The 15,714-nt window shown below is 46.7% G+C and overlaps 1 protein-coding gene across 12 annotated transcripts in view; it reads left to right on the top strand.

Annotated features, from left to right (window-relative positions):
- Positions 1-14,666, top strand: part of Tenm2 (teneurin transmembrane protein 2) — a 1,156,123-nt gene extending 1,141,457 nt beyond the window's left edge. For all 12 annotated transcript variants that reach the window (XM_051167370.1, XM_051167369.1, XM_051167371.1 and 9 more), the window contains 2 exons: positions 11,822-11,952; positions 13,587-14,666. In XM_051167370.1, the coding sequence (XP_051023327.1) occupies positions 11,822-11,952; positions 13,587-14,348 (893 nt within the window). In that variant the 3' untranslated portion in view covers positions 14,349-14,666. The remainder of the gene's footprint in view (positions 1-11,821; positions 11,953-13,586) is intronic.
- Positions 14,667-15,714: the final 1,048 nt, after the last annotated feature.

The following is a 15,714-nucleotide window of genomic DNA, read 5'->3' as shown; positions in this document are numbered from 1 at the left end:
TAAGTGCGTAGTGTGTGTGTGTGTGTGTGTGTGTGTGTGTGTGAGAGGGGGGGAGAGAGTCTGTGTGTATGTCTGTGTGTGTACACACATGCATGTGTTTGTATTTATGTATGTATATGTGTGTGTGTGCGTGTGTGTTGATTCATATTTGAAAGATATGGCACAATCTAGAAGGACCTGTGTCAAACTGAGCCTGAAGAAAGAAGTGACTTACCCTGACTCAAGGCTGAAAGAAGACTATAAACAAAAGTCAGAAGATCACAAGAATCTTGCAGAGCTGGGCGTGTAGGGAGGCCCTCTTGGGGACCCTGGATCTACTTCACAGAATAAACGAGAAATTGGTGAGATGAAGACCCCTGCCCACTCCTCTACCCATCCATCCCGCCACCCATTCACCCACCCAGAAAAGATGCTGGGGTGTTTTAGGTGTAATAGACACAAGACAGTTAGGAGTGAGGCAAAGCACTTGTCCTCAATGAAATAGACAAAGAAACCAGGATGTGTGGATGGGCACAGATGAATCACGTCCAATGGGACCAACTTCTAGGAATCGGGCAAGGGTGATATCATTTTGCCATGAATTCTATAGAAAAATAATAAAGGGAACCCGAGACCAAGGCTCCCCAAGTTCCAAAAGACCCACACCTCTTAGCTATGACCATAGAGGCCCTCATTCTTGTGTGACCATTTGTCCATTCACACCCCCCCCCCCACAGCTGCCTGGAGCAGCTTGGCTGCCTTGGTGTATCATGTGGCAGTTACTGACTTCCAGACTATGGCCACGAAATATGTCACTGACAAGTTTCACACCTATTGGAATTGAAACCATGCACACAAAACAGGTAGAACCTGTCGCACCCGGCAGCTATGGCTAAGCTGGTTCCTCCTGATGCCTCACCAGGAGCCTCCGCCTGCTCTGATGCCCTGCCAAGCCTTCCTCTCTTCCCCAAGCTTGGCTGGATTTTATCCCCAACTCACTGATGCTTCCAATTAATGAACCTCTCAGGAAGCCATATACACATGCACACACACACACACACACACACACACACACACACACACACGCATCCATGTGGTTGTGGGTGCTATGAAGATAAATAAAATAGGACAAGGGGTTAGCTGTAGAGTGATATGATGGGAAGTGCAGTGCCTCTTTACATAGGGAGCCTTGCTGAGTGGGGGACATTTGTGGGGGACCTTTTTTGAGGTGGACGAGAGAGGCTAAGCATGTTGGAGAAGAGGAAGGCAGAGGCAGAGCACATCATCGGCCTCAGCTTGGTGAATGAAGAGATAAATATGCTTTGCAGATTCACAAATATGTCCCGTACGGATATGCCTCACACAGCCTTGCTTTAGTACAAGACTCCCTAGGAATTAATCTGCCAGAAGTGAATGAGGAGAAGGCCACAGAAGGGGCTGCGTTGAATACCTGCTGCTGCCAAGGCTCAAATGAAACCATTCACAGACTCACCAGACCCCCAGCTATGTTCTCACTTCCCTGGCATGTCGGGGGGGGAGGGGGGAGAGAAAAAGAAAAATGAGATTATCGGGGCTTTCTGAATAGCATGATGGCTTTCCTAATCTCAGGGCTTCATGGAGACCGGATAAGTGGGAATCGAATCAATTTGAACGAAGTCCAGCCAAATTGAATCCAGAAACCATTAGAGAGAGTCTAAAATAAAGGGCGGATTCATAGAAGCTGCAGGGGCAGCTGAGAAGAGGAGCTGGGAGAGCAGCCAGGCCAGGCAGGACCACATACACCTGCAGCCACCTGCTTCCTCCAGCTGACCCTCGGAGAATGGGCTCAGCAGAGAACACTAGATCATTCTCTGCAGTCCCAACACTGACTCACCTGCACGCCTTGTCCAAATCAGCCTTAATTTGCCACTTAGGAGGCTGGGCCTGACACTTAAGCAGAAGAGAGGTAATTAAGATGTAGTCAGAGGGAACCAAAAAAACAAAACAAAACAAAACAACAGACCCTGCCTCTCTCCGGAATCCAGAGGGATCGTGCTGTTTGGAAACAGCTCTCTGAAAGAAAGTAGCTGCTCCTGATGCAGGAAAAAGCTCCTACGTTCGCCAGAGAAAATCAGGCCAAAGGGAACTTCTCAGTCTTGAACACAATGGACCCAAGGCCAGCCTGAGTACTACCTGGTCCTCCGCCATGAGTCATGAGTACATACCCAAACACCAACTCTGGTCTCACCACTCACTCACTTCCTGAGTGACATTGATGAATGTCTTCAGCTTTCTTAGCCTTAGTCTTCTCAACTGCAAAATGGTGATTAATAATTACACTCACCTCATGAAGTTGTAAAAACAGTGAATCAGTCAGGCACACAGTAAAGGCATGCCTTTTATTTTTTTTTAATATATATACAGTGATCTGCTGCGTGTACGCCTGCACACTGAAAGAGGGCAATAGATCACATTAGAGATGATTATAAGCCACCATGTGGTTGCTGGGAATTGAACTCAGGACCTCTGGAAGAGCAGTCCGGAGCTCTTAACCTCTGAGCCATCTTTCCAGCCCGAGCGTGCATTCATTAGTGAGGGTGACAGTAGAGACCAGACACGCTGGCAAACTGTTCTGGGAATATGGAAGAAACCTCCAGATGTGCCTTGCAGCAAAGTCAGACTGAGCTGATGTACTGCTCAGTGAGGAGTTAAGTGAGCCTTATAGGAGGAGCACGGTGACCCATGTTTCCTCTCCCCCTTTCTCTCTGAAGAGTCAGGGATGCACAAGCTGAAGTCCTGCTGCAGCTGAGCGGGATCATGCGTTTAATCTCTCCAAGGAGAGCCACACCCATTTCATGTCATGTTCTTTGCATATTTACACTTAACACTTGAAGGTGCTATTACAGTTCTCAGCAGCAGTGGCAGCGGCGGTGGCATGGTCCCGTGCTTTGGAGAACGTGGTAGCTGTTAGGAGTGTTAGGAGTGGCTGTGTTGCCAGCACCTGCCTCATCGCCAGTCTCTAGACAGACCATTTGTTTAGGGGACCTGTCTTCTATCACACTTGCCACTCTAAAGGGACGTGAAGGACCTGCACTGCCCCTGGTGGCACTGGGATATGAATAGAGGTTTCACAGGTTTGTATGAGAAGAAAAATATGTCAGAAACTTCAGAGCAGGGCCTATGTGGCAGGGCACACTTGTAATGACAGCAAAGTGGGGGAGGAGGGTGAAGGGAAGGAAGGAAGGAAGGAAGGAAGGAAGGAAGGAAGGAAGGAAGGAAGTTTAAAAGAACAAAAGGAAGAGAATAAAATTGGCTGACAAGGAAAAGGAAAAACAGAACTAAGGAGCTGACTTAACAGTTGCCCTTCATGGGTGTGCTCTTTAAAAATCCCTGGTCTTAGAAGCTGGAGAGATGGCTCAGTGGTTAAGAGCACTGACTGCTCTTCCAGAGGTCCTGAGTTCAATTCGCAGCAACCACATGGTGGCTCACAACCATCTATAATGTGATCTGGTGCCCTCTTCTGGCCTGCAGGTGTACATGAAGGCAGAGCACTGTATACATAATAAATAAATAATTTTTTTTTTAATCCCTGGTCTTGGCCAGGTGAGATGGTTCAGTGGGTAAAGGCACTTGCTCACAAGCCTAACAACCTGAGTTTCATTCCTGGACTCGCAGAGTGGAAGGAGAGAATCAGTGCCCTCAGGTTGGCCTCTGCCACGCACACTAGGCTGTGGCGGGCACTCCCCTTCCCAAAGAAGTAAGAACAGAGACATGCTGTCCTCACTGAAGAGAACGGAGGCTCACAAAAGGAAGCTGGTGTCGGGGACAGCTTCACGTGCTCTTCTTGAGATCACCCACAAGTCTCGTCTGTCTCTTGTGAAATTTGGGCAGGTTTATATGATATATATACAAAGGAGGGGTTTGGTGTCTGGGGCACTGTGGAGAATTACTTCTCATGGTCTCTGAGCTCTTTCACTCAGTGCTGGCACCCTCTCCTCCCCTCCTCTCCACTCCCCCCACCTTTAGCACATCTTATCTCTCAGCCAAGGGAGCAGGTCTAAGACTCACTCTGTAGCAGAGACCTAAACGGTATTTGCAGGGAGGCACATGCCTTTGTCTCCTCTCTTTAAGTTTTACAGTTAGTTTTTGGTTTTCAAGTCAGTCTGCTGCCCTGTGTGGCCTTGATGGGGAGTTCCTTTTCTAACATGATTTCCCCATTTGAAAAAAAAAAAAAAAGGCACATTTGGTTTTAGATTAGTAAGTAAATAATGGCACAGGTGATAGAAAATAAACAGTCATGGCAAGCAGCCCTAACTCTCCAAATCTGGAGCCTGGTGCGGTGATGTGTGCCTGTGATCTCAGCACTCAGGGCGGCCAAGGCAGGCGGATCTCTGTGAGTTCGAGGCCAGCCTGGTCTACAGAGTGAGTCCAGGATAGCCAGGGCTATGCAGAGAAACCCTGTCTCAAAAAACAAAAACAAACAAACAAACAGAAAAAAAACCCAACAACAACAAAGTCCAAAGTTGGAAACCAACACCTGACTAGCCATAGTGAGTGTGCTGTGCATGCTGCTGAGCACGTGTGTGTGTGTGTGTGTGTGTGTGTGTGTGTGTGTCTGTCTGTCTGTCTGTCTGTCTGTCTGAATGTGTGAGTATATATACGTATCACATGCATGTGCATGTACATATGTGGGGAGGCCCAAGATCAAGGTGTCTTTCCCTATCTCTCTCCACCTTCTGTTTCGAGACAGAGCCTCTTGCTGAGCCTGGAGCAAGCCCTGGAGGCCTGGGTGTGCTGCCTCCTCGGCTCTTGGAGTTCAGGACTTTATGTGGGTGCTGGGATCTGAGCTCAGGTCCCCGTGCCTATGAAGAAAGTGCTTACCAGCTGAGCCTCTTCCCAGCCCCACAGTGTGCTTCTCAGGACAATTTCAAACTCGTATTTTTTTTTTTAATTTTTGGTATTTTAAAATATAAAGTCATGGGTTTCAGTGTGGCATTTTCATTCATACTTTGTTCTTATATGCCCCTCAATTATCTTACTACCCACCCACCCATCGTTTTTCCCCTCTTCCCCTACTAGCCCCCTTTTGGTTTTATATTACATCTGTTCTGCTACGCACGCACATACACACACACACACACACACACACACACACACACACACACACGCGATTTCTTCCTTCTCGTGGTCACCTTGACTTTGACATTGACTCAGAAGCATGCAGGAACCTTCTCTGAGAAGCAATATGAGTGCCTTAGATTCCACTTGCAACACACATGTACACAAATATAAGAACACGATTCTTACAGGACAGAAAACATGGCCCTTGTCAGGGCCCAGCTTATTCCATTTCACATAAGAATTTCTATCCATTTTCCTGCAAAATGTTGTGATTTCACTTTTCTTTACTACTAAATAAAATCATTTTGTGAGCTAGGCAGTGGGGGCACACAACTTTAATCCCAGCACTGGGGAGGCAGAGGCAAGCAGATCTCTATGAGTTCGAGGCCAGCCTGGTCTACAGATTGAGTTTCAGGACAGCCAGGGCTACACAGAGAAACCCTATCTCGGAAAAAAAAAAAATTATTTTGTGTGCAAGTGCCACATTTTCTTTATCCATTCATTGTTAATGGACATCTAGGCTGAGCCCATTTTTTTTAGCTATTGTAAATGGCGTTTTTTCAGGGTTCTACTATATATCAGCCTGTGTGGCCTGGAACTTACTATGCAGACCAAGCTGAGACCACCTCCCTCTGCCTTTCAAATGCTGGGATTAAAGAGATGCACCACCTTACCAGAGTAACATTTTTTAAATTATTTGTTTATTTTTATTTTATGTGCATTGCTGTTTTGCCTGCATATATATCTGTATATCTATATTGGGGTGTCAGACCCCCTGGAACTGGAGTTACAGTTAGTTGTAAGCTGTCATGTGGGTGCTGGGAATGGAACCCAGGCCCTCTGGAAGAGCAGCCAGTGCTCTTAAGGCCTGAGCCATCTCTCCATGCCGCTCATGTTGTTTTTGTCTTTGTGGTTTGGGAGTGGAACCCAGGGCCTCAGGCATGCTAGGCAAGAACCCTGCCTTTGGGCCACAGAACCTCCTATAAACCTGAGCTGTGTTCTCACCCATGTGTATAATCCCCAGGGCATTCAAAGATGGAATAGGTTGCCCACAGAAGATGGGTGGACCGTAGATGCCAGTTTACCTCTCAGAGAGGCTATTCTGTGGCTTTCCTTAGTGTCAACAGCAATGTCCAACTCCCACAACAAGCCTAGGACAGGACAGAGTCATCCCTGACTCCCAACAGACACATTTCTCCAGAAGGTAGGAAGGTATAGAGGGGTCTGTTGTTGCACTTGTGCTGCACGGGGTAGCTTTTACCAGGGATGTTCTAGCTCGCTCATTCATTCCACGGGTACTCACTGTGTGTCTGTTTCATACTAAGCATCACTGTGGAAGAGACATCAGAGAATAAAATAAAATTTTAGGAGCTGAGTGTGGTGGCACGTGCCTTTAATCCTAGGATTCCAGAGGCAGAGGCAGGAGGATCTTTCCAACTTAGCGGCTACTCTGATCTACACAGCAGGCTCCAGGGTATCTGGGACTACATAGAGAGACCCTATGTCAAAAACAAGTAAATAAATAAGTAAAATGTTTAAGTTCCCTCCCCTGGTAGAGCACATAAGCTGAGCACAAAGCATAAGTATTTCCCAGAAAGCACTGCATGCAAGAATGTAATCGCTGATTTAGAGGAATGCCGGAGCACAGTGAAAGGCCTTGGGATACTGAAGGTGGCTACAGGTACCTCTCCAGCATGTTGGGTGGAGTTAGCTTCAGTTACACCTACAAGAAGTAGGAGAATAAAAGAGTCAGAAAACACTTTTAGGAAAGAGCATGCTGAGCAGAAAGGGGCCTGCTGCCGTGATGACCCAGAGATGGGTGTGCACCTAGCCTGCCTGAGAAGGAGTACAGTGAGGCAAGATAGTACTTAACCTGTAGTCCCAGCACTTAGGAGGCTGAGATGAGATGGAAGTGAGTTTAAGACTAGAGAGAGAGAGAGACCCTGCCTTAAAACACCAGAGAAATATAAAAGAAGACAACAGGTAGATCATAAGGCTGGTCTTTATACCCTTAAGGGTCACCTCGATGACTTTGGCTTTTCCACTGAGAAAAGTCATCTAAGAGCTATGAGCAGGCTGGAGAGATGGATCAGAGGTTAAGAGCAGTGACTGCTCTTCCAGAGGTCCTGAGTTCAATTCCCAGCAGCCACATGGTGGCTCATAGCCATCTTTAATGAGAGCTGGTGCCCTCTTCTGGCTTGCAGGCAGGATACTGTATACGTAATAAATAAATAAATCTTTAAAAAACAAAAAAAGAGGTCTGAGCAAGGAAATGGCTTTGTCTGCTCCATGTTTAGGGAGTCACCTGGCTACCGTACTGGTAAGTGGAGGCAAAGACTGGGAACAGGAAAGCTAGTTAGAAGTCTACAAGTCCAGCCAGGCTATGATGGGCCAGGAGGGTAAAGGTGGCAAAAGTGACAAGAAGCCAGCATGTACCTGTATTGTTTTAAAAGTAAAAGCAAAGAATATAAATAAAGCCCCCCCCCCTGCAAAAAAAAGTCCACACCAATGTAATTTCAGAAAACAAGGGAACTGAGGAGTTGTTTTTTTTGTTTGTTTGGTTTTTTTTTGTTGTTGTTTTTATCAGCTTTAATGAGATACCTAAGGCGTGTAACTTTGTAAAGAGAAAATTAGGGTCCTTTAACTCACAATTTGGAAGGTCAAGAGCAGGATGACAGACAACTCCATTGCTGTGAGGGCTGATGACAATAGTAGAGTCACTGGCGTGGCCATGGTCACATCTCACAGGACAGAAGGGGGCAGGCTGGACCCTATTATAACAGTCTTCTCAAGACCTCAAAAGCTGGGTTGGGAGTATAATGAGTTGCTATAATGCTTGCCCAGCATTCATGAAGCCCTGTGCTCATGCTCAGCACCGCATAGGAACCAGATAAGTGATGCATGCCTGTAACCTCCGCACATCAGAAGTGGAGATGGGAGGATCAGAAGTCTAAGGTCACCCTCAACTACAAAGTGAGTGCAAGGCCAGACTGGGATACCTGAGGCCCCTGTCTCAAGAAAGAGAGAGAGAGAAAAAAAAAAAAAAAACAGAACCTAATGTGCTACACAAGAATACCTCCCACCCCAGTGACCTATGAACCTACCACACAGCCAAGCTTATAAAAGGTGTCACCACCTCCCAGAAACACCACCCTGGGGACTTTAATCACAGTGGGTCCTCGACATACAGTTACCCTACACTCAAACCCTAACAATAGGTATTCAAACCAAAATTCACACATGAAGGTTCATAGCAGCATTATTTATAATGGTCAAAAAAGAAGGTATAAGTCATCTAGATATCCATTGAGCCATGAATGGATAGATAAAAATGTGGTCTGTTCCTACAATGAGGCAATGTTCTGTTATAAACAGTAAAAAATGTACTCCATGTTTGGACCACACAGTGATGATCCATTTATATGAGATGTCCAGAACCACAGGCAGGTGCAGAGGCTGAAGCGAGCTGAGGGACTGTGGGACAGGGCCCATACAGAATGACTGCTAACCCATATGCTGTTTCTTTATGGTGTCAAAGTGTCATGGAATTAGATACTGACAATGGCTACCAATATTTTTAATATCTTGGAGACCTTTGAACTGGGTGAGCACCTCAAAATGGTGAGTTTTGTGTTATATAAAATTCACCTGAGTGTTAAATAAGAAAGGTAGGGGGAGGATTCCCTGATAGACTGGATGTGAGGAGTGAAAAAAAGAAAAGAGTCAGGGATGGTGGGCAGACGAGTGGAGATGCAATTGCTTTGAGGAGAAAAGATAGGCACTGGGCAGATGGAGAATTCAGTCCTGGGACAAGATACAGAAGGGATGAGCTTTTAAAAAGACCAGGCAGGGCTGTACATTTTGGAGTCAGCATCAGCCTGGAGGCAGTACTTAGCCCTCGAGGCTGGATGACTGTGTAATGAAGAAAAATTCAGGCTGGGGAGATGCCGCCATGGGTAAAGGAGCTTGCTATTCGAGGCTGGTGAGTTCAATCACCAGAAACTATCTAAAGGGAGAAGGAGGAAACCAATCCACAAAGTTGTCCTCTGATGTCCACATATATGCCATGGCGTGTGTGCTCCAGCTCCAACACATAATAGCAATGGGGGGCGGGGGCGGGGACAGCTTCCCTCTTGTCAGATAGGTTCAGACAAAATAAGAAGATGGTCAGCCTAAGGCCCGGCAATGTGGAGATCACTCATGACCCCGACACATGAGAGTTTTGTGCAGTAACGAGGGTCAACAGCCTGGCTCAAAAAAAAAAAAAAAAAATGAGAAGAATGTGGAGCATTATATATAGAGGGTTAGTGTGAGTGCAGGAGGTTTTTGTAAAAGTAAATATAAAATGGGTAGTAGGGTTGGGCGGTCGTGGCTCACACCTTTAAACCTAGCATTTGGGAGGCAGAGGCAGATGGATCTCTGTGAGCTCGAGGCCAGCCTGGTCAACAGAGTAAGTTCCAGGACAGCCAGGGCTACAGAGAAAAACGCCTGTCTTGAAAAACAAAACAAAATAAACAAAAAAAAGATAGATAGATAGATAGATAGATAGATAGATAGATAGATAGATATAGATGATAGATAGATAGATAGATAGATAGATAGATAGATAGATAGATAGATAGACAGATAGATGGAGATGATAGATAGATAGATAGATAGATAGATAGATAGATAGATAGATAGATAGATGTAGGTAGATAAGATAGATAAAGACATATAAGCAAGGTGATGGTGTTTTCTCCAACACTATTCAGCTGCACAGATGCAAAAGTGGAATAGATGGCAGCTTGGATTTAATCAGTACTATGATTTCACCAAGCACGCATGGGAAAGTAAAAGCAGACACAGCAGATCTTCAAATACATGCCAAAGAATGAGTCCAGGGGTTGCGCAGGAAATGTGTACTAGGTTGGAGGAGAGAAAGGATCTGGAAGTTGAGGGACAAGGAAAGGGAGTTTAGGGTGGATAGATGGAAGGCCTTGAGTGCTATTACCAAGCCAGAGCTGTGGCCAGAGGGCTGTGTGTGTGAGGCTGGCATAATGGAGGACCAGAATTATTAGTGACAAGGTCTAGAGTAGAGATATGAGAGGAGGTCAGAGACTGAGGGCACAAGATGTTAGAAGGAGCAACCGTTTGTATAATGAAATCACTAAGAACTAGTTCAGAGTCGGAGACGGAAGCAGTCTACTTCACAGAATCCAGGGGAGTAGCCCAAGGTCAGCCGTGGTCCAGAGGCTACAGGCAAGGGCAGGGAGAAGATGCTTTATGAAAAGAGATAGTTTGAATTGTCTTTGAATAGCAAGAAAGGAAAGGGCTATTAAAATCTGTAGACACAGAAAGCTTTCCTGAAGGCAGATATGAACTCCAGGGGCCCAGTGGAATATTTCAGAACTTAGGAAAGGTAAAAAGGGAGCAGGAGAGGGGCAAACCCAGGATGTGATGCCAGGTCTCAAGGTGCCTTTGTGAATAGAGATGAGGAACATATGAGCATAGAAATGCAGTGGGAGATGAGTACAGAGCTCTTTGGGTCATGATAGAAGGAGATTGGGATGCCTAAGGGGATGCTGCCTTATTCAGAAAACCTGGACCATCCAGAAGATGTGTGGGACACATGGTATAAGCCCAAATGCAATGCCTTGAATGCTCACCTGTAATAGCTGTGACTCTTGCTCTCTTTGAAGGCCAGGAGGTCTAGAGAAATAGACTCAAGAACTAAAAGCCTGTTCATCATGTTCAGCCCTGAAGACTTTCCCCAGTGAGCCAACCTCAGCGCAAAGATCCTGCACCATAATCACAGTCAATACTTACCCTCCTGGTTGGTCATGGCCTCGCACTTCTGACAAACAGCCTGGCCTGTGACAGCTCATATGAGGGACCAGAGAGATGATTCAGCTATTAAGAGCACTGACTGCTCTCCCAGAGGTCCTAAGTTTGATTCCCCAGCACTCACATGATGGCTCACCACCATCTGTAACTGTAGTCCCATGGGACCCAATGCCCTCTTCTGGTGTGCAAATGCACATGCAGACAAAACACCCATATTCGTAAAGTGCATAAATAAATGAGTCATTTTAAAAAATAGTTTGTATGAACTACTTCATGTGAAACACATATTAGTTGAGCTGTCCATGTACAACTCTATAGCGAGTTCTTTACATGCTTTCTCTTCTGTTCCTCACATCAATACAATGAGGTAGGAGCAATTATTGTCTTAACTCAAAACTGAAGGACACAAAGTTAACAGATGGACAGAAACCTAACCAAGGTCACACAGCAAGGGGACTCAAAGTTGGATCTGTCCATTCTACACCTGACCTTTGTAACCATGACATGGTGGTTATCAATGGCTACCTTGGGAGGGACTTCTTCTTCCTTGGACACATATAAGGAATCTCTGGTCTGGACAGGAGAGCTGGCTCAGCAGCTAAGAGCACGTGCTGCTCTTACCCAGGTTTGGTTCCCAGCACTCACGTGGTGGCTCACACCATCTAAAACTCCAGTTCCTCTGGCCTCTGTGAGTACCACACATTAGGCAAAACACTAACATATATTTTTTTTAATAAAATATTTTTTCTAAAGAATCTCTGGTTCCTGTTCCCATAGACAGTCACCAGATATTGCAACACCCTCTTCTCTTAGATCTCACTCCCAGCCAACCATTTTATCTTGTTCTTTTTGAAAGACCCACTGCAGCCTCCCATCCCTGTGATTTCAGCAGTCTTTGTTTTTGCTTCTGCCATAGATGTGAAAAGCTGGCTTGTGATGTTCGGATTTCAGCTCAGCAACATCATTCCTGGATTCCCAAGGGCCAAAATGTATTTTGTGCCTCCCCCCTACGAATTGTCAGAGAGTCAAGCAAGTGAGAACGGACAGGTAAGCGGAAGGGTCAGGGGAGGGTGCTTGACAAGAATCCAAACAGCAATCTTCATTTCCTTTTCTCAGACAGTGCCACCATGGGAGCCAGGGGCCTGCTGGGAAAGGAACACAAGGCTGGGTATAAAAGCCATCCAGGAACAGAGATTCCCCAGCAGAGGGAGTCCCACTGCCACCCTTTCTAGTGTGACCCATATTTCTTCTCAACCTCAATGATTACCTTAATTGTGGTATCATTATCTGCTCAGTATCTACCCTCCGGTCACTCCTTGATTAACAATAGCCCAGAGAAATCCAGTGGCAGCCTGCCATCCGCACCGCTGTAAGATCATAACCCTTTCAGCTTTTATAGGATGTAATAAAACTGTGGTTTGCAGTTTCTGTCCCATTAAAGAACATTTTTATGCCCTACATAAAACCTCAGCATGTTACAGCCCAAATGCATACAGATTGAGTTTTTAGAACATAATGTGTGCCTTGGTCTTCCTCTGATGACCGAAGGGTGGTCAGTTTCAATTTGGGTGCAGCTGAGACCTCAGCACAAGCAGATGGGCAAGCTCGGGGAGCTGTGTTGAGCTGCCCCTCCCCTTCCCTCCTCCCCCCACCCCCCGATACAGGACCGGGGCTCTGCTCTGTGGAAGTCTAGAAGGGTCTCAGCTGCTCTGAATAGTCATCCAGATTGTGTGACTGTAGAGAGGCGAGGAGGAGCTGCTGCTGGGTAATTGAGAATGGCAGTCTCCCCATCCTACCCCTCGGGGACCACTCAGCGGATGAATAGCCATCATTTCTCTCATTTATCTAAGTGCTGTTACCTCCCAAACACAGCCTCTTCCATTATCCCAGCCTGTCCCCCAACCACCAATTGAGACAAGTTGTCATTTGTGAGTGGAGAACTCAAGGCCAAGGAGATAATGGTGATTTCATTCCTCTGTACAACCAGGGCCAAGATCCAAAGCACCAGACTCAAATTGCAGGGGTGGGGGTGGGGAGGAGTGTTGGGGGGCGTTGGAGGATTCATTCCCTCTGGCCCTCGCAGCCTGGATCTCTTAGCCTACAGCTCTCAAATATAGAATATGCACACAGATCACCTAGAGTACCTGGCTAGAACGCAGCCTCAGCTCAGGGGCCTGAGCTAACAGGGCAGTCAGTCAGTCCCACTGATCCATCGGTGGCTAGCCTCACTTTGAGTAAAGACAGTGAATATCCAAGCCACCGGTTTTGGAGCAGGGCAGGTTACAGCAGTAGGACTGCCAGCTGCTCAGACACCTGACCGCACACCAGGACACACCCGGGTTTGAAGTGTACCCAGGCAGCAGCTACACTCCAAATACAGAGCCTCTGGCTCCCACCGTTGAAGGGGTGCACAGCCTGGGTACAGACAGACTCAGACAAGAAGGAGAACCTCTTTCACCATCTTTCAATAAGTGACATGGTGACAAGATGGTCAGAGCATGCCATTAGGGGACTGGGAACCAGCCAGCCTGCCCTAGTTACAAAGGTAGGGCTATATGATCATGTGCCGGCAAAGCAAATCAATCCCGAAAGCGGAGCGCTCGCCTCCATCTCTCCAGTGCCCCGCTTCACGAGCTGCCTAGACGACCTTCTGATCTTTCCTTTTTGTCTTGTGCCCACAGCTCATTACAGGTGTCCAGCAGACGACAGAAAGGCATAACCAGGCCTTCCTGGCTCTGGAAGGACAGGTCATCTCTAAAAAACTCCATGCCAGCATCCGGGAGAAAGCAGGCCACTGGTTTGCTACCACCACGCCCATCATTGGCAAAGGCATCATGTTTGCCATCAAAGAAGGGCGGGTGACCACAGGGGTGTCCAGCATCGCCAGTGAGGACAGCCGCAAGGTGGCGTCTGTGTTGAACAACGCCTACTACTTGGACAAGATGCACTACAGCATCGAGGGCAAGGACACGCACTACTTCGTGAAGATCGGCGCGGCGGATGGTGACCTGGTCACGCTGGGGACCACCATTGGGCGCAAGGTGCTGGAGAGTGGGGTGAATGTGACCGTATCCCAGCCCACGCTGCTGGTGAATGGCAGGACTCGAAGGTTCACTAACATTGAGTTCCAGTACTCCACGCTGCTGCTCAGCATCCGCTACGGCCTCACCCCTGACACACTGGACGAAGAGAAGGCCCGTGTCCTGGACCAAGCAAGACAGAGGGCCCTGGGCACTGCCTGGGCCAAGGAGCAGCAGAAAGCCAGGGACGGGCGAGAGGGCAGCCGCCTGTGGACGGAGGGCGAGAAGCAGCAGCTCCTGAGCACGGGACGGGTGCAAGGTTACGAGGGCTATTACGTGCTTCCGGTGGAACAGTACCCGGAGCTGGCAGACAGTAGCAGCAACATCCAGTTCTTAAGACAGAATGAGATGGGAAAGAGGTAACATAATAACCTGCTGCCACCTCTTCTCTGGGTGGCTCAGCAGGAGCAACTGTGACCTCCTCTCCTAAGGAGACGAAGACCTAACAGGGGCACTGAGGCCGGGTTGCTTTAGGATCCCAAGTGGCAAGAAAGCTCACATTTTTTGAGTTCAAATGCTACTGTCTAAGCGCAGTCCCTCATCCTGAAGTAGACTAGAGCTCGGCCACAAATTCTGAGGAAAACAAAACAAAAGGATGAACGAACGAACGAACAAACACACAAAATGTTTCAAGTTCCCCTAAAATATGACCCACTTGTTCCGGGTCTAACAGCAGAAAAAGAGACGCAGAACAGCCAAAAGAAAAGGAACAGAAAACAAAGAAACAAAAGCAAACAAAAAGACAAACACACCGACCGTACAAACGAAGAAATGAAGACGAGAAGGCCTCACATCCTAATACCTCACTCATTCACACGTGAGCAACACAGAGACATTCACAGGGGCCGGCGTCACCAGACCAGCTGAGGGCGACTCAGACTGTTGGACAAACACTTCCGATGTTTTCGTTTTAGCAAATACAGGTGCATTTAAAAACACGACTTTGGGGGTGATTTGTGTGTAGCGCCTGGGGAGGGGGGGGCACAAAAGTGGAGGAGCGAGCACTGGAAATACTTTTTAAAGAAAAAGAAAAACACGAGAAAAAAATTAATATCAGAAGTCAAAGCGAAACAATACCGTCCGGCACTTAACTCTCAGGTCTCCACTTAGTCAGGCCTGAGCTAATTTATTTGAGCGCAGAGTGTAAAATTTAATTCAAAATGGTGGCTATACTCACTACACATAAATCTCATACTCTTTTTGTCTTTGGAGATTCCATTGTGGACAGTAATACGCAGTTACAGGGTGTAGTCTGTTTAGATTCCGTAGTTTGTGGGTATCAGTTGCGGTAGAGGTGCGACATTTGTGACTCTGTTGCTAACGGTACCACTTCCGATCGCCCTGTACATACATATGCCGCAAGGCGCAATCACTGTTTCAGACTTAAAATTATTAGTGTGTTTGTTTGGTCCAGAAACTGAGACAATCACATGACAGTCACCACGAGGAGAGAAAATAAAAAATAAATAAAAACAAAAAAAATTTTAAAAAGTTTAAAAAAAAACATACAGACACAAAAAAAAAAAGTCTAATAAGAACTTTGGTACAGGAACTTTTTTGTAATATACATGTATGAATTGTTCATCGAGTTTTTATATTAATTTTAATTTGCTGCTAAGCAAAGACTAGGGACAGGCAAAGATAATTTATGGCAAAGTGTTTAAATTGTTTATACATAAATAAAGTCTCTAAAACTCCTGTGGACACTGGTCCTCTGTGGAAATGCTTT

The sequence above is a fragment of the Acomys russatus genome, chromosome 25 (genome assembly GCF_903995435.1).
Source record: "Acomys russatus chromosome 25, mAcoRus1.1, whole genome shotgun sequence".
Taxonomy (NCBI): Eukaryota; Metazoa; Chordata; class Mammalia; order Rodentia; family Muridae; genus Acomys; species Acomys russatus.
This window is presented reverse-complemented; position numbering and strand designations above follow the sequence as displayed.